Below are 22,600 nucleotides of genomic sequence, written 5' to 3' on the forward strand. Positions count from 1 at the left end.
GAGAGCATTTCCTATACTAGTATTTATGGATCTTGGATTAGGAAGCATAAACTTAAAACCATTATGAATAAAAAAACCTTGAATTTAAAACTTCATTTTTTAAAGCAACAAAATTACAGGTATTGCTTAACAATCACTATTGGGGCTGGCAACTCCCTTGCTTAGGCAGCACAGTTGTTAAGTCAAACACTATGTGACTGTGCTGGATTTATGATATCATTTACATTGCGGTTGTTAAACATGCATTTGTTAAGTGTGGCTTGTGATTTTACTGCCAGTTTCTTCATTGATTTTGTCAGAAGCCAGTTGTCAATGTGCAAATAGAAATCATGTGACTGTTGGATGCTGTGATGTCCACCAATTGTGAAGAGCCTGAATTCTGATCACATGACCAAGGGATCACTGCAATAGTTGTAATGGTTGTGCTTTTTCAGCAGTGTCATAACTCTGAACAATCCAAAGCAATTGTTAAACAAGGACTATATATTCAGACTTGGAACATTTAGATCTCTGCAAAATTTTAGTATCTTTTGCCTCTAATTCCCCTGGCAAGCCGGTAGCCTCCAGCTGTATTATTCATCTATTTTTATACCAACGTATTTGTCAAAGACTCACAGTATTAAAACTGCAACTTTCAGAATTCTCAGTGGGTTTAGTGCAAGCTGAAGTGAAACTGAAGACCGAACTGAGAGACATTCCTTTGCAATTCTCAACTCTACAACTATGAGGGACGCGGTGGCTTAGTGGCTAAGACGCTGAGCTTGTAGATTAGAAAGTCGGCAGTTTGGCAGTTCGAATCCCTAGTGCTGCATAATGGAGTGAGCTCCCGTTACTTGTCCCAGCTTCTGCCAACCTAGCAGTTCGAAAGCATGTAAAAATGCAAGTACAAAAATAGGGACCACTGGTGGGAAGATAACAGCGTTCCGTGCGCCTTTGGCACTTAGTCATAATGGCTACGACCACAAAGATGTCTTCGGACAGCGCTGGCTCTTCGGCTTTGGAACGGAGATCAGCACTGCCCCCTAGAGTCGGGAATGACTAGCAGATATGTGCAAGGGGAACCTTTACCTTACAACTATGGATTCTGAGACATTGCTGAAAACGTTAAGCCTTGTTTATATATTTAAAATTCTGATTGTATAGTGCATCCAACTATGCATACTGCCTAAATCTAAGATTTCAGAGTTTTCAATTCAAAAGGAAAAATGAGTTATACAATTTAATAAATAAAAAAATAAAAATAAAAAATAAAAATAAATAAAATCAGCAATACTGACAATTCACTAAAGCTGCAATCTTCAAAGCAAGATCAAGTGAATAGACTTTTGAATAAACAATGTTTAAAAGTACTTTACCAAGGAAATAAATGCAAACATACTGTATAACAGCTTCAAGGTCTGCCTACAGGAAATACTTTGAAATGAATTTCAGAGCAATACCAGTTTATTCAAAAGTAAGTTAAACTGATAATGGCATAGAAATCCAAATGGTCATTGATTTCTGTCTTCGGATACAGATGGAACTGCTCAGTGAAAAACTAAGCAATGCAGCAGTCACTTAACTAAAAAATAATTCATCATTCTGTGAGTCATGGCTTAAAGCATAATCTGTTTTGCAGATCAGTCAGGAGTTTATTCAATCAACAGAGTAATTTAGCAAGGCAAATGTACTTGCTGAAATTATAGAACAATTCAAATATCAGACATACCAGAAGTATATATTTGTATTTCTAGCTCTCAATAAGGATAGGCGCTTATCCATCATCACACTGATGGGTAAAGTTCATGTACTTCCTCTTCAGACATTGGGAAAGGCCCCATAAGAATGGTGAAGAATGAGCTGGACCTTGGAAATAAAATCTCAAATTCCACAAACTAGAATATATTCAGATGATCATCCCACAAAGAATAGAAGGTATATGGGTAAAATGGGCCTCATTTCTCAATGCATCTTTCTTGTTTGTTCTCACATATAAGCAGTGGTGATCACAGCCAGATACACATAAATATACAATTGCAGAGAATCTTCGTAAACTGGATTTTTAAAAAGAAATCAAGCTGGTAAACAGATTTTGTTTTGCTCCAAACAGAATTGTAGAAAACATGGGGTAACAGAGAGAGGGTAGGAGGGATGGTGGTTCTGCATCCATTCTTGCTCTATTTGAGCTCTTGGTGGCTTTCAAAACCATCGGCCATGGTATCCTCCTTATATCATACGACCAGGGGTGGGTTCCTGCCAGTTCTAGCCTCTTCTATAGAAGAGGTTCCACAAATCTAGTGCCGTTTAGAACCGGTTCCAGCTCCCTCCGCCCGCCCATCTGCACATCATCAAGATGAAGAGCAAGAGGAGGAATTCTGGGAATTGAAGTCCACAAGTCTTAAAGCTGTCAAGTTTGAACACCCCTGGGGTTTTTTTTTTCTAAAGAGTTAGGGGTGCAAGGGTCTTGTAACTTGATAGCTTTAAGGCTTGCACACTTCAATGCCAGAGTTCCTGAGCCAACATTTTGGTTGCTAAGCAAGTGTTGTTAAGTGAGTTTCACATTTTATAAGTTGGGCCACGCCCACCCATTCACATGACTGCCAAGCCGCTCCCACTGTCACATGGCTGGCAAGCCACTCCCACAAAGCAGGTCACACCTACAGAAGAGGTTCTAAAATTTTTGAAACCCACCACTGCATACGACCCAGATTAGGGGTGGGTGGCATGTTGTTTCCTCCATAGATTAGCGGCATCCTTTTGGGTATTCTGGAAGTCTCTCAAGACTTGGTTATGTTAGCAGGCTTAAGTGGCTATTCTTATTCTCTCTTTGCCTATGGTTTATTTTTAATCGTATTTATCTTTTGATATGTTCTTATTTTTATTGTGTTATATGTATGCAGTTTACTGGATCATTGTATCCTGTTTTTTAATGAGATGGTTTAACAGGTTAAAGGAGTTGGAAGGGATCTTGTAGGTAGTCTAGTCTAAAACCCCACCCAAGCAGGAGACCCTACACCATTTCTGACAGATGGCAGTCCAGTCTCTTCTTGAAAGCCTCCAGTGATGAAGCTCCCACAGCTTCCGATGGCAACTTCTGTTCCATTGGTCAATAACAGAAAACTCCTTATTTCAGGTTGAATCTCTTCTTGGTCAGTTTCCATCCATTATTCCTTGTCTGGCCTTTGGGTGCCTTGGAAAATAGCTTGATACTTCTGATGGAGCGGGAGATTTGTCCTTTCGGACTTGAAAGATTCTGTTTAATGTCGCCTTACAATAAGATAGAATTAGCTTATCTGGGAGGGTTTCCTGTCTGGCCTACCTGGTAAGGCTGACCTTCATTCTGCAGAGTAATTCAATCATGGCAGAGGACCTGCAATGGAAACCACCACTCCCCACAGCTATAAAAATAGAGGATAGATAGAAAGATCACTTTCTCTTTCAAATTTTGATTTTGCTCATCCCAATTTCAGAAACTATTTTGGGGATTCCTTCCTTTTGTTCCAGAGTCAATGCCATATAATACATTCATCCCTCTTCCTATTATTTTCTTCCATTTATTGTCATCTGTCTAGAAATACTTTCAGCTGCTGAAAACTGTATGAGACCAGAAAGGTCTCATACACTTTAATAGGAAGTTTAACAAGAACAGCTAAAAAGTTTACAATAATTATCAGAATGTTTAGAGTCAAAAGAAATTGCCTTGACTTTTGTTATTCAATATTGTGTACTAGATATACAGGCTTTGTTTTAATATGTTAAACTCCAATAGCACATGCAAGCAAACAGGGCCACACATTAAAAAAATTAGAAGTCCTTATGAATTTATTTACACAATTATTAAAGTACACAAATACAGTGGTAATACAAATGAGGTGTTCTGAGATATTGTTACCAATACACAGGTTTATAGAGACATTCTAACTATATTTTCAGCAGGTGATGGTGAGATTTAAGTATAATGGAAGGGCAGAGACTGCCCACAACCAAGAACAATTTGAAAAGTTTGCAGTCAACTTTTTAAGTATAGTACAGCAATTGAAGGTTCCAGATATATAGAAAGAAGAGGCTGTCTTTTAAAGTCTCTAACATTACATCATTGACAACAAATATTTACAAAAAGCACACTGAAGTGTAGAACTGTACAAATGGAAGTGCACATGCCCAAAGAACCAACATCTACAGCAACCAGTGATACAATTATTCAACATTTTTCCATGGACCAACATTAAAACACATTCCCATTGCACTCCCCCAATCATAGGTTGCATCAAATCAGACCTTGAACATACAAATAAGCAACAGATTGAAGTTCTAAGGTAGCTAAAGAAAAGTAAGAAGATTGTTCATAGATCGAAATCCACAGAAGTGAAAAAAAGAGAGGAAACAAAAAAGTTGACCCGACAAAAGCTTTGAAACAAAACGCTTGCAAATGAACAGGAAAATAAAATCTTTACTCGCCACCAAGTTTCCAAGGAGACAAGAATCTCACGCTTATTAAAAAGTAGTAACAACACACCTACATATTGCATTTTCATCCCCCGAAGTGGGACTGATGGTGCTTTTGAGTGGTATTTGGTATGACTCACATGCCTTCTACTTTCCCAGATTACTACGGGATAAATATATTGCTCATGAAAACGAAGATTCTTCATGTAATATTAGCTGGCACACTAAGTGTTTTTGGCCACTATATAAATATATCTTCAGCTGAAGGCCAGCTGTTCCAGGCTTGCACGTTTTAATAAAGAATGAAAGAATTCAACAAGCTTGGATGTTCTCTTGACTTCTTGCAGAAGGAACAGATTGCTTATAACTCCGAGCCTTGGCGGAATGCAGCTGGCTGGCAGCACTGGCTGCCTCTGGGCACTCAAGAGGCCCGCCCACGTCCACACTGCTCCCACTGCAGTGGCAGTGCTTAATTGGCATCTGTAGGAACAACCCAGCAGAAACAAGGTATCCTGCCTCTCTCCAAACCCTCCTCTATTATGAATAAACGCAATACATTCTACGTTCAACATTAAAAACTTCCTGAAAGTTTATTTTCGCATTTTTTTTTGTCCTTCAAAATCTATGAAGCGTTCTTTTCGTCTCTACTCAGTACAGCTTTTGCTTCCAAAAGATCTCTCACTCTTTCTTGAACAAAACGAGACAAATCAACATTATTTTTTTTAAAAAAAAACACACAAAAAAACTGTGGGTGGTACATAGAGGTTTAAATTTTTAGAAAAAGAACCTGACAACCCTGGAAGAACAAGAGAGCCGTTAAGTAAAACTAAACATTAAAAACCCTTGAGAATCCCCCTTTTGAACGGGACCATACAAAAGTAAAATAGTGTAAAATAAAAGGAAACACCTCTAATTCAGTTAGACATTCCCTTCTCACTTAAGCTTACAAGAAGTTTCAAGTCTTGAATTTTGTTTGTTTTAAACCAAGCTTTAGAATTTTCACATTTCCACACAGGGTTTGAATGAGACAAGACTTTTGTTTTTATAGAGAAGTTAAGCCAATAATCTTAGCAAAATGAATACAAAACTTTCTTAAACCAAGTAAAAGAGTTATAATTACAGTAGAACAATAAAAAGGGGGGTGGGGTGAAGACTGCCGCCTGCTGAGGGACAACTAAAATGGCTATTAAATAACAGGCGGGCAATGCTGTATTACCATCGCTTCCTTTTCTAGCCCTGTTGCTAGAGTTCATATAAGGTTATTAGGTTTCGGGCTAAAGCCTCTTGTAGTGTGGCAGCTGCTGGATTCTGTCCATGTTCCTGTGAGTATCTTTAGACAGTGGCAAGGAGAGTTCCAACTGGAATATTTCTTCTGCTCTAGTTTGGGATAGTTTGCTAGTAAAAGCCATTGATAACATAGGAGATCAGCCATGCATTATCTGCCCCTCAATGGCAACATTATTTCACCGATGCACAGCAGATTGGAGTACGCTGGTCGTCGCCAGAGCAGGAATCTATTGAAGCCAAGGAACAGGGTATCAATATCAGCTCACACCTACCAAAACTGCATAAAACCTGGACCTGCATACCATTTTCTATGTATACAACTGAACACAAACATCTGCTTCAGAAGGGTGAAAAGCCAGTACAGAGATCTATGTGCCAACTGAATTGATGATACACCCACCTGTAATGCCCATGAAGGGAATGACAGAATGATATGTTCCTTCTGTATTAAAGGTATGCCCCCCCCCCCCCAAAAAAAAGGCTTCTTGTGAGCAGGGAGAAATATATGAAGAATGATGAAAAAAGCACATGCCAGTTAAAGAGAGAACAGATTAGATAACTCAGGTGAGCTGTTAAAATAATAATGAAACCCAAAGCAAGAAGCAAGGTGACAAATGCATTGCAAATGTGTGCGAGCACACACACACAAATATGCATTATTTATAATAATGTTCCCATCAAAAATGCAATGTCAAGCGAAGTCTGTGAGCTCTGCAATCGGAAATTTGGTTTCAATTTCAACTGAGGTGCTGGAAATGAAATAAATTAAGAAAACCCTACATCTGGATGCTTTGAAAAAACGGTGAAGACTTACAATATTCCTAGTGGAAATTATTAATACCTGTCAGTATTGCCTTCTTTTGTAACAAAGTTACATTTTATTCTAAATATATTCAACATATAGGCAGTCTGCTACCAAGTCTGTTTGTAAGCCTCTTAGAGCCACCTCTAGATTAGATGGGTGGGTTATAAATTAAATAAATAAGTATAAGTATAATCTACAAGGTTATTGAAAAATCCTCCGCTTTTTTCAGATCAGGGTGAAAGCAATGGGGGTGCTTTGTGTGCACTAAATCAAGCTTTACTTTAGGATTAAGATGTGCAAGAAACACTTTATAAAAAATGTATAGGCTATGAGTGGCAAGCAAATCCTCCTATTCAGAATTATGCAATAAAACTTTAGTACTTAGATTACCAAAACACTGCCAATCTCTAGAGAGCAGCTTGCATATGATTTAGAACAGGAAGAAAGGTGTTTCCAGGTACCCATCCCTACCTAGTCCAAGTCCTTGCTAATGCAAGTGTGAACTCTGTAGTGCACCAATATTCCAACAGTCAATTTATATGCTAGTTTAGACTCAAGACATATTTTAAATGACAAGTAAGTTCTTTTTGTTGTTTCAAATTAAGACCATCCTGGAATGCAGAGTTTGTAGAAATACTGTCAAATTATCACATTAAAGTCTTGTTGTGCAACAACAAGGGTTTTTTTTAATTAAATAAATCAGGAATTTGATAGTGGACTGGATCCTTCAGTTTTTCTCTCTAAACATTTGAGGTTTTCCAACATAAATTGTACATAAAAACAGGCAATTAAACATAATTTGTAAAGAGTTTGGCTATTACCAACCCTAGTTGCTGATCTTTACATCTTCCCTATTCTCATTTCAACCCTGCCAAACTGGGGAGGAAGAAGAAACATGACATGTTTTCTTTGCAGGAAAATGCAAGCAAGCACTTATTTTAGTATAACATATCTTACAATCAAGGTTAATTTGGAAGAGAATCCTTCCACACAGTTAAAATTCTCAACAGTTGGCTTGCCCAGTTGATCAGATCAAAGTGGACAATAATAACTTGCAAATATTGTTAATAAAAGTAAAAGGCTCTGAGAGTCAAGTATACAAAAGCAGTAATGAGAAGAGGAACAAGAGTGATTCAACATTAATAACAGAATTTAGCATATTATGAAGCTTTATCAAATGCCCTTTGGGCAGAGAGGCAAAGCGTAACTCAAACAATAAAACGAAAGAATGGTCAGGAAAGAGAGCACAGCTGTTAGCAAAATCTAAGCATCTCAGGCTGGGTAAAAGAGCAAAAGAAACGGCTTTGGAAATATTTAAAAATGGCGGCATGCTACATATTGCCCATACACACTCCATTTAGCTTTGGGGAAAACTACCTACTATCAAGGCAAAAGGAAAGATTAAATGATAAGCTTTCGCTATCACAGATTCATTCATTTACTACACCAATACAAGCATTTTAAGTGTCTGCTGTAACAAGTCCAGAGGCAGTTTCCAGCTACTTATCAGTTTTGAAAATGTTTTTTTAATCTTGGCTGCTTGTGGGAAAGGGAGAAAAATAAAGAGGCCACATTAAGCTTTCGTTTATCCTACAAGATAATTCTGCTTAAATTAGGCAGTGAAGATGTCCCCAGTCTTAGTCTTCGCCACAACTAAAGCCCTGTCCCCTTTTATGTCCATGGGATGCACATTAAAAAGGAGGCAGAGCTTCAACTGCATGGCAACATCTGCCATCTTGATTCTTTTAAAAAAACTCCCCCAGATATTCCTATATATTGGAATAATTTAATTTAAATGAATATAGTCTAAAGCGATTACCAGCAGTCACTAAGTTGGGCAGCCAACTTATTAAAAACATGCATAGCAAATAAGTAGTAATATCTTGATGCTCTTTTCAAGGTGTCTTGTTTTTCCAAATGGGCTATTCAGTTTGCACATTTGCTAAAAAGCAGATTTACTGCTAAGCAATGTAGCAATTGGAGAGATCCCTCTATGGGGTTATCCCAAATTCTAGATTATCTTCCACTTTACCGGTAATATTGGTCTCACATGACAAATATTTAAACGAATCATTCTAGCGAAGTATCTAAAGCTTTGAGGAAAATGTGAACTACTGAAACGCTAAAAGCTTTTGGGAAAAGCACATCTAATGCTACATGGTCTACAAGGCAGAGGGAAACAAAAGTGCAGAATTAAAATGAAGCACCACCCCGTTTGAATGCCCCAAAGGAGTTCATCCAGACCCGCCCACCAAGCTGGAGTCTAGCGAGAAGGGACTCACCCAGTGCTGCTTTCCAACGAGGAGACGAGCAGCTACTTGCCATGGTGCTCGAAAGGAATGCTATTCTGAGGTGGGGGGGGAAAAGACAGCCATTTGAAACAATCCCACTGCCCAAAAGTTAACTTCAAACTAAGACTCTAAGTGGAGCTGTTCTTCATTTGGAGCAGTGCTCCTTTCAGAAGCCTCAGAGACATTGGCCTTCACAGCTGCCACCAAATGGATAACCAAAGAGGTTGCTTTGAGAATGTGTTTGGAGAACTGATGTGCAAAGAATGTCTGCTCTGAGCAGCAGGAACAATCAACAGGATTTTGGAAATGCGTTTATACTGGAATGACTCCTAGCTCAAAAGGATCATCAGGTTAATGATTTATTGTCTGTGCTGGCCATTGATTCAAAAAAACATTTTCCTTTTTTACAACACAAATTTAATCCGAGTAAATCAAGGAAACCTGCATCTCTGATTAGTACTCAAATTAGGGACAAGCTCATCTTGAGCAGGGGTCTCCAAACTTGGCAACTTTGAGACCTGTGGACTTTAAATCCCAGAATTCCTGAGCCATCATGGCTGGCTGGGGAATTCTGGAAGTTGAAGTCCACGAGTCTTAGGTTGGACAACCCCCTGCACAAGAGCCTTCAGACTAGTAATCACAGATACAAACAAGAGGCTTTCAGAAGAATATGTTCACTGGAACAGAAGTCCATTTATTGCTCTCAACTGGCCAAGGCAGCACCAAAGACAAAACCTAAATAATCTTGTAAACCTACTGCAAAAGATTAATCACACTTCTGGGAATGGGAGTTACATTTTCTCTCAGTACTTACAATACAATACAATACAATACAATACAATACAATACAATAGCAGAGTTGGAAGGGACCTTGGAGGTCTTCTAGTCCAACCCCCTGCCTAGGCAGGAAACCCTATACCGTTCCAGATAAATGGCTATCCAACATCTTCTTAAAGACTTCCAGTGTTGGGGCATTCACAACTTCTGGAGGCAAGCTGTTCCACTGATTAATTGTTCTAACTGTCAGGAAATTTCTCCTCAGTTCTAAGTTGCTTCTCTCCTTGATTAGTTTCCACCCATTGCTTCTTGTTCTGTCCTTCTTTGTCCACCCATTGCTTCTTGTTCTGTCCTACTTCTTTGTGTACACACAAACCAACACTTCTTCCTAGTGGCAGTGGAAGCTTAAATAAAACCATTCTCTTCTCATAAAAAGTCCCAACTTTTCTACTGCCATACCTGAATGATATGATTAAGAATATAAAACATCACCCATAAAGCAGGAAATGACCATTGTCTTACCTGAAGGGTCCTTTTCAGGGCGCTGCAACGGAGAGTCCAAAGAAGGGTTAAACACAGCCAATCTGCCCAGAACTGAATTGAAAACTTTAAGCCACGCCTCTGGTGCCGACTCTCCTCAGATTTATTCAATGAAGACGTGGAACAGTTGCGCGCTGAAACTTCAACTGGAAGTCTAATATGGAACAAGTCAAAAATAGTCCAACAACAATAACAGAAACAACAAACAACACTGTGACTTCACAAACACCAGCGGAGAATAGACCCCAGGGCGGGGTGGACTCTCCGTTGCAGCGCCCTGAAAAGGACCCTTCAGGTAAGACAATGGTGATTTTCCAGGGCGCTGCTCTGGAGAGTCCAAAGAAGGGACATGCCCAAGCTAACTGTCACTAGGGCGGGAAGGCTCAGCCATCAGGGTCGCTCCGCTGGTATGGATGCCCTGAAGAACACGCCTCCCAAAGGCCCCTTCCGCCGATGCAAAACTGTCCAGTTTGTAATTTCGGACAAATGGAGACAGAGAAGTCCAGGTGGCCGCCTTGCAGATCTCTTCAATCGGTGCCTGTGTAGACCAGGCAGCTGTGGTGGCGGCGCTTCTAGTCGAATGTGCTGTGATATTGCGAGGCACAGGAACGGACTGTAAAACGTGGGCAAGCGCAATGCAGGCTCGCAGCCATCCGCCGATGGTAGATGAAGAGACCTTCTTGCCTTGAGAAGCTGGTTGAAAGGAGACGAATAGAGATTCGGATTTCCGAAAACTGGCCGTGCGCTTGATGTATCTGCGAATAGTCCTGCGCACATCCAGCATGTGCCAGCGCTTTTCCCTCGGGTGCCGAGGATGCGGACAAAAATCCGGAAGGACCACCTCCTGCGCCCGATGAAACCAGGAATTGACCTTCGGAATGAAGGAAGGGTCCAGCCTCAGGATTACTCTGTCGTTACGAATGAGACACAAGTCCTCTCTGACTGAGAAGGCAGCCAGTTCCGATATGCGACGAGCAGACGTGATAGCGACCAGAAAAACCGTCTTGAATGTGAGGTGTCTGAGACTGGCCGTCTTAATGGGCTCAAACGGGGGCCCGATGAGGGACCGCAACACTACATTGAGATCCCAAGATGGGTATCTGTGGACCACTGGGGGTCTCAGGTTGGTCGCTCCCCTGAGGAAACTGCGGATGGTCGGATTCCGGCCAAGAGATGCGTAGCCCTCAACTGAGAGGATGGTTGACAGGGCTGCCGCCTGGCGCCTCAGGGTGTTAGGTGCCAGGCCCTTGTCCAAACCTTCCTGCAGGAAGTCCAGGATGACAGGAACCGAAGCAAGGGGCGCAGACGTACCATGAGCCGTGCACCAGCTGGCGAAGGATTTCCAAGTGGCGTCGTAGATGCGCGTCGTGGACTGCCGTCGTGACGCTTGGATGGTGCCAATCACCTTGTCTGACAACTTGCCTCTGCTTAGGAGATCCCTCTCAAGTGCCAGACGGCCAGCTGCAGCCACTGGGGTTCTGGATGTTGAAGGGCCCCCTGGCTGAGAGAGATGTCCTGTGGAGGAATCCGCCACGGTGGTGTGATCGAAAGACTCACCAAGTCTGCAAACCAGGTTCTCCTAGGCCAGTACGGTGCTACCAGCAGCACCTCCGCCTCCTCTGCTAGGATCTTCCTGATGACTCTGGGAAGAAGAGGTAGCGGGGGAAAAGCGTAAAGCAGACCTTTCGGCCACGGGCCGTGCAGCGCGTTGACTCCTTCCGCCCTCGGGTCGTGGAACCTTGTGAAGAACCGCGGAAGATGCGCGTTGGCCGCGGTGGCGAACAGGTCCACCAGCGGGAGGCCGAACCTCTGGGACAGTTGCTGGAACAGCAGCGGATGTAGACGCCACTCCGAGTGGTCGACTGTGGATCTGCTCAGCCAGTCCGCCTGGGTGTTGCTCATGCCCGAGATGTGCTCCGCCTGAAGAGAAGGGAGATACCTCTCCGCCCATCGACCCAAGAGCTCCGCCTCCTTCATCAGGGATCTGGAGCGCGTTCCCCCCTGTCGATTGATGTGCGCCTTGGTGGCGACATTGTCTGTCATGATGCGCACGTGGTGGCCCTGAACGGTGCTCTGGAAGCGCTTCAGCGCAAGCCTGACTGCCCTCAGCTCCAGCCAGTTGATGCTGTGAGCGGCTTCGGAAGGGGACCACCTGCCCTGTGCGAGCTGGTTGTGGCAGTGGGCCCCCCAACCGAACAGGCTGGCATCTGTTGTGATGGTGAGCCTGACTGGCTCCTTGAATGGCGACCCCTTTAACAGGGCCGGAGACAACCACCACTTTAGAGAGCGACGTACCTCTGCTGGAACTGGAATCAGTCTTGTCGAGCTGCTTTCGTTTGTTCTTTGATATGGGAGCAGGAGCCACTGAAGGGGACGGGAGTGAAGTCTCGCCCAAGGCACGATTGACAGGCACGAGATCATCTTGCCGAGGAGCTGTGAGAGCTGAACCACCTTGACTAGACGTGACTGCTGCACCTGAACGACCATCTCCCGAAGGCTGGCCACCCTTTCCGGAGACAGGGATACCGTGCACGAGGTGGTGTTGATGACAGCCCCTAGATGCTTCAGTCTGGTCGTGGGGACGAGATGACTTTTTTCCAGGTTGATGGTGAACCCGTGGTCCCGGAGCACCTGCATGGTGTGTTCTGGGTCGCTGACAGCTTGTTGATGCGATGATGACAGAATGAGAACATCGTCTAGGTAACAGTGGAGTCTGACCGGACGTGACCGTAGAAAAGCCGCCACGGCTGCGAGAACCTTTGTGAATGTCCTGGGCGCCGATGACAGGCCGAATGGCATTGCCCGGTACTGGTAATGGAGGCCCGCGTAAGAGAACCTCAGGAACTTGCGGTGGGCTTTGCGGATAGGGATGTGGAGGTAGGCCTCTTTGAGGTCTATGGACGTTAGTATATCGCCTGGCCTGATGCACCACAAGATGGACTGGAGGAACTGCATCTTGAACCTGCGATATGTCACGTGGTGATTGAACCTCTTTAGATCTAATATCCCCCTCCACCCTCCTGAGTTTTTGGGGACCAGAAACAGGATGGAGTAAAACCCTCTTCCTTCCTGGCCTGCTGGGACAGGTTCTATGGCCCTGATCTCCTTGAGGTGCCTTATCTCCTGTTCCATGAGGGATCTTTTGACTAACCCTGAGGGAACTGGACACCGGATGAAGTGGCGGGGAGGGGGGGACCAGAATTCTAAAGTGAGACCCATGCGGACCGTTTGAAGAACCCACTGGTCCGACGTGGTCTGCTCCCATTTGGCGTGGAACAACTGCAACCGCCCTCCTATGGGAGCTGACCTGTGATGGTCATTTATACCTCCTAAAGGGTCGGGAGCCGGAGCCCCCCCGAAATGGCCGCTTGGAGAAGGGCTGCTGGCGACCTCTGTCTCGAAAGGACTGACGGTCCTGAGACCGCTCACCCTGCTGGGGATACGCCCGATGATAGGGGGCGGAGCTGGTGGAGGGCTCATTGTTCCGAAAGGCCTGCCTCCTGTAAGAGCCAGGACCTTTACGATCAGGCTTTTTGGTGACTGATGGCATCACTTTCTTTTTGTCCTTGTTTTCCACAAGGACTGGATCAAGGACCTCACCAAACAGCTTGTCCCCTTTAAAGGGGGCAGTAACAAGCTTCCATTTGGAGCGCATATCCACATTCCAGTGCCTAAGCCACAGGAGGCGTCTGGAAGTAACATTAGACGCTAGGGCACGCGAGGCAAACTTAGCAGCATTCAGAGTGGCATCAGCAGCGTACTCTGTGGCTGCCATGATTTTATTGATATCCTGCCTGACTTTAACGTCCTTGGCAGGTATCTTCCTCAACAACTGCCTCAGCCACAGGAGAGCCGCCCTGGAGAAAAAGGAGGCTGAAGCGGAGGACTTAATGGCCCATGCAGCTGCCTGATGGGTCTTGTGACAAGCAGTTTCGGTTCTCTTGTCCTCAGCCTTGAGCCCCTCCAACAGGTCAGGAGGGAGCACAGAAGAGGAGGTAAGAGCCGCTACAGGGGGGTCGATAGGAGGGAGCTTGAGCAGCTCCTCCAGGCTGGCATCCACCGTATATAGCTTCTTGTCATGGCTGCTGGGGGTAGCCATGGTAGCTGGCTGCGCCCACTGTCTTTGAACTAAATTGAGGAACATCTTGGGTACAGGAACTATTTCCTGGACCGAAATGGGTTCCTCAAAGAGATCCCCAGATAGATCATCAGGGTCTACAACCACCTGAGCTGGGGGGGGGGGGTGGACCCCATGTGAGTTGAGATCTTAGCCTTATCTAAAATGGTTTTGAAATTATCCAAATTAAATAAGCCTGAAAAGGCCGGCTTTTTGGCGGGGCTTGCCTCATCCCCAGAGAATTCAGCTTCCTGCCTAGGAAGAAATTCCTCTTCTTCCTCCCAGTCTGACTCATCGGAGGCCACTGAAGAATGCAGGGACGGAGGTGGAAGGCTAGGAGTCATCTCTCTGGAATCCTCCTGGGGTTGCAAATGGTGGGTCTTGCGAGTGCGCTTGCCACCTTTTCGCATGCCTGCCTCAATGCCCTGGGAAATGGCCCTGTTAATTATTTCCTGCATTTCAGTGGATAGGTTAGGCCCTTGGTCCTCAATGGGGCGAACCCTTTGAGTGGGCCCGGGGATCGGCTGTTGAGGGGCTAAGGGCCCCATTGGAGCTGGTCCCTCCTCCATATCAGAGGGACAGGCAAAGAGATCAGCCTGATCAGCCATGGAATGGCCTGGAGAAGTTGCCATGGCCAGGGAATCCCCTTCCTCTTCACTATCAGAAATGGGGCCTCCCTGGGCTGGAGGAATTTCCCTGGAGGGCTCCCCAGGAGACACCGAAAGGGAAGATTGGGCCTGCTGTTGGGCTTTGGAAACCTGTTTTTCTAAGGCCTTCTGTCGCCTTAATGCATCTTTGTCTAGGCCTGAGCCCTGCTTGGGGCCATGCCTGGAGTAAGGCTTATTCCCTCTAATGGCCTCCCTGGCAGCTTTCCCGGCCTGTCTTACAGGGGCTCTGGAAGAGACACCCTCAGAAGTCTCAGGGGCCTGATCTGCCATGGTAACAATCACTGGTTGGGGCAGTAGGGGGATGGGAAAACCACCACTCACCACCTCCAGAAAGCCCACCGCAGCACGATGCTCCTGAGGAGACAGAGAAACTGCAAGGCCTGAAGTAGCTTGGAATCTTTTAGGCGCGAGCAGAATTCGCTCCCAGCGCCTGCAGGAGAGTAAGGGAGGCGACCCAGCAGGCCACAATCCCACGCCGCTATCACTTGCTTGGATTGGGGCCCAGGTCGCCGGTCACACCGGCCAAGTCTGACTCCACGCGGCTCCTGCAAAGAGCCAGGCACCAGGCAGCTGCGGCAAAAAACTTTTAAAAGTAAAGCCGGAAGATTGCGCAATCCAAAATGGCGGCCGGAACTCACCGGAGCTCTGCGCGCCAAATTTAAAGAGGGAAGAAGCCAAAATGGCTGCCCTGGAAGCCCACGCAGCAATTTGACTTGCTAGAAGCACAAATTGCAACGGAGGGCTTCCAGTGGGAATCGGCCCCCAGTAGGGGTGCCCCAACAGCGCTGGCGTCGGCACTCTGACCCACGCGCTTCCCCCAACAGCTGCCTGCGGCTTCTAGGAGCCAGAGCAAAGCCCCGGACTCCAGGAGAGCCGAAAGGGTGAGAAAAACCCAATTAAAAAGGGAAAAAAACAAACTTAAATTTAAACTCACCAGCCTGCTCTAAAAATCCTTAAATATGCTGTTTTAAAAAATTATTCTTCCTCTGGAGAGTCCAAGGAATCAATCTTAGAACTGGAGAAATCTTAAAGCGCTTCTACTGGGCTAGCTGAATTGAAAAAATCTGAGGAGAGTCGGCACCAGAGGCGTGGCTTAAAGTTTTCAATTCAGTTCTGGGCAGATTGGCTGTGTTTAACCCTTCTTTGGACTCTCCAGAGCAGCGCCCTGGAAAATGCTAAGTTCAAATTATATAAATATACTTGCTATGGAGTTCAGCCCATCAAGAAACAAAAATGCAAGCGTGTTTTTTTACTGGAAAAAAACACACCATATCCTCAGCTTGTAGATGGTGACTAAACTAGTATTACCTACCAGCTAGAAATGGCACTACAAAAGAGAAGAATATACATCTACCAGCAATTGCGTTTTTCCAATTAGTCTCTATGTTTTATCATGCTGACAAAAAACATTTCTTAGAGAACCAATGGTTGAAGCTTCACTGAGAAAAAGCTATAGATCTGAAATGATCATGACAAGGAACCATAATAAAGGACATCAAAGTCCCATCAGCTGAATATAGGCCAACTTTCATAGAAAAACAGGATAAAGTGAACTGCTCGTTGGAGACTTTCAAATAAGTATCTCTGTAAATACTCAACTAAAAGGTTGAAAGTATTTAAGAAAAACAGTGAGCATATGGAACTTGTAAGTTAGCATGTGATGCTTCCATCCTTGAGGGAGAAAGAGATCAGAATAAAGTTGCTTACCAAGATGAGCCTCATGCCATGACAATGTTTTTTTTTAAAGAGACTTCTTAAGGGTTTTTTACAGGGGCTTTTTTTTAAACCAAACAATGTTGATGCCCCTGTGGTTCCTGCATAACTATTCGTACCAACAATTACCAGTATTTTCCAACCCCTAGGTATTTTAAGACTAAAACTTCAATTATCCAGCCAACTGATCCATTTCTCAACAAGGTAATAAATATGGATTCAGACTTCTTCAGACTCACGTGACTAATACTTCTCCCCCTTATTAAAAACCCACTCAAACACATAACCCAAGTCCTCTATATTGAGAAACCTTGCCTGTGATTTCGTCACACATTACTAGATTTTTATGGAAGTTGAATGAGTCCTGACATCTGTTTCCCCATGAGGACCAAACAGGTGTGTACAGTATTATCAAGGCTTTGTTTACAGATACTTCAAAACACTGCAATTATCTCCTGCAAAACTCTGCTCTTTTAGAAATGGCTCCTTCAGCTGTCCTGGTCTCTGATCTATTTGAATGTTCTCCATCAGTAGGATTTCAACAAGATTAACACACTTGAATGTTGTTTGTCTCCACCCTGACTCTGTTTCTGTCCACTACAAGCTAGACTTACGCTGCTACAAATAAAGAACTCTGGCTGGACTACAACACTCCTAAAATCTTTGTTTATCTCTTATACGCCATCATGTAGGTGTAGAAACCTACACAATCAATTGCTCACAATCAATTGCTATTTATACTGCTTGCATGTTTCAGCAGAGGCAAAAAAAAAAAAAAATTGGCCAGGTTGCAAAACCTAAGACGTTTTAGTAGTTTTATTTCATACTTCACAAGAACATCCAAATGTCCCCATCCAAAGAAGGAAAATGTCCCTTTTAATCCATGTCTCTGCTCTGTGTTAACTCTTCTTTCTTCACCATCTTCAGCTTTTTGCCTCATTTGCTCTTCTTCCTGCACTTCTTTCTTTGCAGCAACTTCACATTCTCAGCTCCCAGCCGGCTCCACTCACACCCCATCCCCTGGTGTATCTGCTAGAGTGGTCACCAAGGAAATAGTTAATGTTGACTGTAAGGAGTCAGAACTGGGATTTAATGCTGACAGAATTATCAATCAGGGTGCTAAGGTAGGAACTGACATAATTTAATAGTGCTGAATCCTTAACATTCAGAAGAAAATGATTTCCGTGCAAAGGGATGGGCAATGACCATACACAATATATATATATATACAGCATACAGGCTGTATTTTATCTTCAGCAAGGACCATGATCTCTGAAGCCATGTTCTAAGAGAGAAATCTGAGAATGATAAAAATGTCTGCTTTAGAATTATTTGGCCAAACATTTAAAGTATTGTATTCCGTTCAAACTCAGGCCCAACTATTCTGTTCCTGGTCCTCTGACTGCAATTGACCTTAATTCTAATCCAGGGATCTCCAATTCCTGGGCTGTGGACCACTACCGGGCTATGGGCCATTTGGAACAAGGCCACAGCTCGGCGTGCGTGTGTGGCAGGCTGGTTCACCTCTCCCCTCCCAGGGCCACCAAGCTGTAAAAGTTGGGGATCCCGGTTCTAATCTTCCTTCCCTTACTGTTCACTATGGTATAACTCTTATGCTACCAGAAAAGATAGCACTGAAACATGGGAAGTACCATTTGTGGCAACCTAGATTACTGCCTCCATCTAGTATCTTAGGCAAACAATGCAATTGGCGACCCCACCACACAGAAAGATTTCCATTTTTTAAATTTGATTCCCCCCCCCCGCAAGGTTTGGAGCCCTACTTAACTTGCTACCCCAACAGTCTAGTTCACCTATTTGAAGGCATCAACCCTGATAACCCCATTTTTTGTTTCTCTATAGCAAAACCAGGCATAAGGAATGATGGGCTGGCAGAATATGGAAGATCAGATAGCAAATTACAAGTGCTTACTTGGCTAGCTTACGATAGGGCAAATATTCCTCTTAATTCTGAAAGCCCAGGTAGAAGACCATTTTACTTTATATCTTATAACATTTTAGTTATAAGCCAAGATTTAAAAACCATAAGTACAATTTAAAATTGGCTTGTATGAAACAAATTATACATAGCAAGGATCAGATGTCAAACCGCAATTACTTAATTCTTAAGATAAACACTTGGTAGCCGTTCAGAAAGGAGGACTATATGGGGTGATTAATGTGAAGGCTTGTGCATATTGTGCTAAATCACAGTTTAGCATTAGAAAGGGAAAACTTCTCTATCTAGTCTACAAGACTTCCTGTCTCTTTGTTCTGTGCATCCTATTAAATAAGAAAGTGATGTCACATAGCCCTTAGGAGTCACTAGAGGATTCTTAGTCCCTTCATAAAATTCTAATTTTGCAAGACTATTAAAAATAAACTTTTCAGAATGTTTATTATAAAACCTACTCTAATTGCTTTTCACTACAAAAAAAGAATATTGAACCTTTCACAGTCATCTCAGAAAGGAATTTCAATTGCATTCGAATAAGAATTCACACTGCATTAGAGTATGAAATTTAGAGAAAATCAATGTTGCTTAATACAAATCAAGAGATCTAATGATTTTAGCACACATACAGCTATTGGATTTGGGCTGCAAAAAACCAAATGATTATTAGTAGCATATTTCTGCCTCTACATACTGGTTATTTGGATTTTTGCAACACAGATCTGCATAATTGGATTGTAATTTACTTCTGAAATAAGTGGATTTTGGTATTTTTGGGGACCAGTAAAAGAAGAAGAGCCAAGAACAGCAATGGAGTTACAGAAGGTTTGATTTCTTAAGAAACGTTAAGCTCCTAATCCAAAAGAGGCACTCTGTTAGAATTCCAAATTCAATTGGATAAAAATAAAAGACATCACATTATTCACAACCTAAAGGAATTTAAAATGATTTAAATTATCATGCCCATCGATAAATTTACTCCAAACTAATTATCTTCCTTTCAATGAATTAAGAAACCACTTTAAAAAGTTGTCTATCTAATAGAATTGTGTGATAGTTGCACTATTATATAGGATATTGAAGAGGGGACAGTCTTTTTAATTAGAAAAATAACACACAAAACTGTAAATGGAGATGGAGAATTTAGCCTTTGCATGTATGAAGAATATGAATATGAAGAATACTGTTCTATGGAATTCAATTATTACTACCTAAGGGTTCAGGGTGAAAATTATCCCTTTATCTGCATAAAATTTAAATTCCAAAATCTATGGTAACCTGTTCCTAATCATTCATACCTCCTTTAAACCATTACTGATATGCAGTCATGGGCAGCTTTTGTGTTCCATATCACATTATAGTTAGTCACTAATAAAATGAACAATAATTTAAAAATAATTGGCTACTGTTGCAAGGCAAACATTAACCGTATACCCAGAAATACTAGGCTAGGGCAAGATGGGCTTGAAATTTAATGCCTTCTAAATTCAATATCACAACCAAAGAAACATTTACATGTGTTTTGTATAATTAATATAGCTTGCTGGACTTCAGTGATTTTGATGCAAAGGAAAGCAAATAATTACATCTCAAGAGTCCAAAAGTGCTTTATTTCCGGTAACTTAAGAGGTTAAAATGCGCACTTTCTTCCTCTTCCTTCGAGGTCTGCAGGAGCTTGGCTTTTCAGATGAAAGGATAAAAGAAAGAGTCTCAAAACCTCATAAGGTTTCATTTTTCAAAATTAGCAAATCTCCCATAGGATATATTTACTCAAGCCCTAGAGATAAATATATTTGTTAGCCGGTAAGGAAGTGCCCTTGTATTAAAGAGACACGGAGAGCACTGTTTTATTTATTACAACTTTGAATAATGCACAATGAAGTATTTTCTGAAATAATTGCTCGCCAAAAATAATAGAAGCAAGTATTTCAGAACTATATTCAGACCACCATCTACTTCAATATAAAAAAGTATAGATTTCAAGAAAAATAATATAGTAGTAGTTATAATTACAATGATAAATAATTTCTTTATTAGTATGTTAAAGACATTGGACCTGCAGAAAGTAGCCATGTTATTTAAGTTCTTGATTGCAAAAGCTTGCATTAGTAATAAAAGCTATATTCTTGTGGAGCTGAAACTTTTAAGTTACATATTCCTTTAAATGTTATTCTCTGGTCAGAGATCTTTTTAGTATTGCTTTAGAGATTGTTCTGTTTCAAATATCCTTTTGGCATAAATTCAGATTACGTATCTTTCATCTATAAAAGTGTGCTATCAACAATCAAGGTTTTATTAATTGGGCCTTAATGAGCAATGCTACAAACATTTATTAAATATAATTCTGTCTGGATTCCAAATAAGCACCTCCTTTCCTCCTTTTCTAACTGTATTTAATAGTGGCAGTAGAGTTACTCGTACCCCAAATGAAAAATATAAATTGTTACTGGAGGGCAGAAAGCAAACTATGATTCTTTGCTGGTATCTAATGGCTTCTGAATTTTTGCAGCCAGGGTGTGGCAGTTTATTTGTAATCACTATTGCTTTTATAGACTACTTTTCTATTCACCCATAATTCTTGTTTGGGTGTGTTTTCCACTTCTGTTACAAATCTTTGAGCCTCTTTATTGACCTCTGATGCTAAACTCATTTTTTAATAGTTAAAACATCTACATTGCCTTCCTATTCACCTGTAAAAACTTTTGCTACTTGATCACTTCAGCTGACAATTTATCAAGGCTTTGAAAGGCACTTGTTTTCTGACTTAATTTTCCAAATATTTATAATATGCTCTCCTATTAGCATCATAATTCAAACTTATTGTTTCTAAATTCCAGGTTTTTAAAAAGACACTTGAATGCAGATATAGGATCCCAAGACCAATATTTCATTGTTGAACAATTTACAAGTAAATATCCAGTTTTGTAGCTTGTTATATATGAACTTTCAATCTGATGTGATTACATAGTGAAATGAAACAAAAAAATTACAACTAATATAATTCAATAGCTTGATAAGTGTTTGTCTTTAGAAATACACAAAAAGCAGATAAATAATATTAACATTATTCTTTTGTAAAATATGGAGAAAATGCATATTCTTCTAGAATATGCTGTGGCCTTTATACATTGAAAACCTTTAAATTTATAGCTAGTTACACAATGTGTTGAAACCTGATACAGATGTACTTTGAATGTCTGACATATATTTCAAAAACACGATGTATGCTTTATGGGAAAAATTGCAAGTCCTGATTAATGGTCCCAAAGTCAAGGTGCTTGCATACTGCAGACATATTCAGATATCACTATTACTCTAATTTAGCTATGTGTTTCGCATAATAATACACGCCCACAGATAATCTAAAAACGCATTGCTGCTTCTCAAATTAAAAAGGATTCTTCAAAGTGCTAAGAAAAAAATCAGAGATGTGTGAACAGTACCTAACAAACTACTACAGAAGTATACAAAAGAAGCACCACTCTTTTCTATTTCTATCTCTTATTAATCAGTTTTTTTCAGACCTTTAATATTCTTCAGAAAAATCCTTATACAACAGACGTTGTTACAGACAATGATTATACCAGACAAAACCTGGTAGCTATTTCCCAGTCAGTGGCCATTTATTTGGAAATACAACCACAAATTATGTCAAGATCTCAGAACTGTTGGTTGCTGGGTTTCATGTTGTTGTTTTGTCAGAGGGTGTGTGTGTGTGTGTGTGTGTGTGTGTGTGTGTGTGTGTGACTAAGCACTATCAAACAAAATGCTAAGTGACTGGCTACCATTGATGTTGTCCATCTCTAATACTGGACAAATTGTATCTGATCAATGCTAAAGGAAGAATTCTTATTGATTCTTCTTCATCAAATCTAACAAATATTAATATTCATTCATTTGCATAAGGTTTCCGAGATCTGCAGTGGTTAAGAAAAAAACATGATCTTTATGTGAGTTGACGATTCACAGAGTATATATAGCAAAAGTCACTGAAATGTCCATGGCTGTTAAAAATCTGTACCC

At 41.9% G+C, this 22,600-nt stretch overlaps 1 protein-coding gene across 5 annotated transcripts in view; it reads right to left on the bottom strand.

The window, feature by feature from the left end:
• Window positions 1–5,152: 5,152 nt before the first annotated feature.
• CSNK1D (casein kinase 1 delta) overlaps window positions 5,153–22,600 on the bottom strand; it is a 37,680-nt gene continuing 20,232 nt past the window's right edge. The window contains exons 9-10 of one of the 5 annotated variants that reach the window (XM_081938881.1): window positions 8,800–8,864; window positions 5,153–5,939 (exon numbers count right to left, since the gene is read on the bottom strand). In XM_081938881.1, the coding sequence (XP_081795007.1) occupies window positions 8,832–8,864 (33 nt within the window). In that variant the 3' untranslated portion in view covers window positions 5,153–5,939; window positions 8,800–8,831. The other 4 variants (XM_081938879.1, XM_081938878.1, XM_081938880.1 and 1 more) reach the window with 4 other exon arrangements.

This window comes from Natrix helvetica (genome assembly GCF_964273705.1).
Source record: "Natrix helvetica genome assembly, chromosome: 1".
Classification (NCBI taxonomy): Eukaryota; Metazoa; Chordata; class Lepidosauria; order Squamata; family Natricidae; genus Natrix; species Natrix helvetica.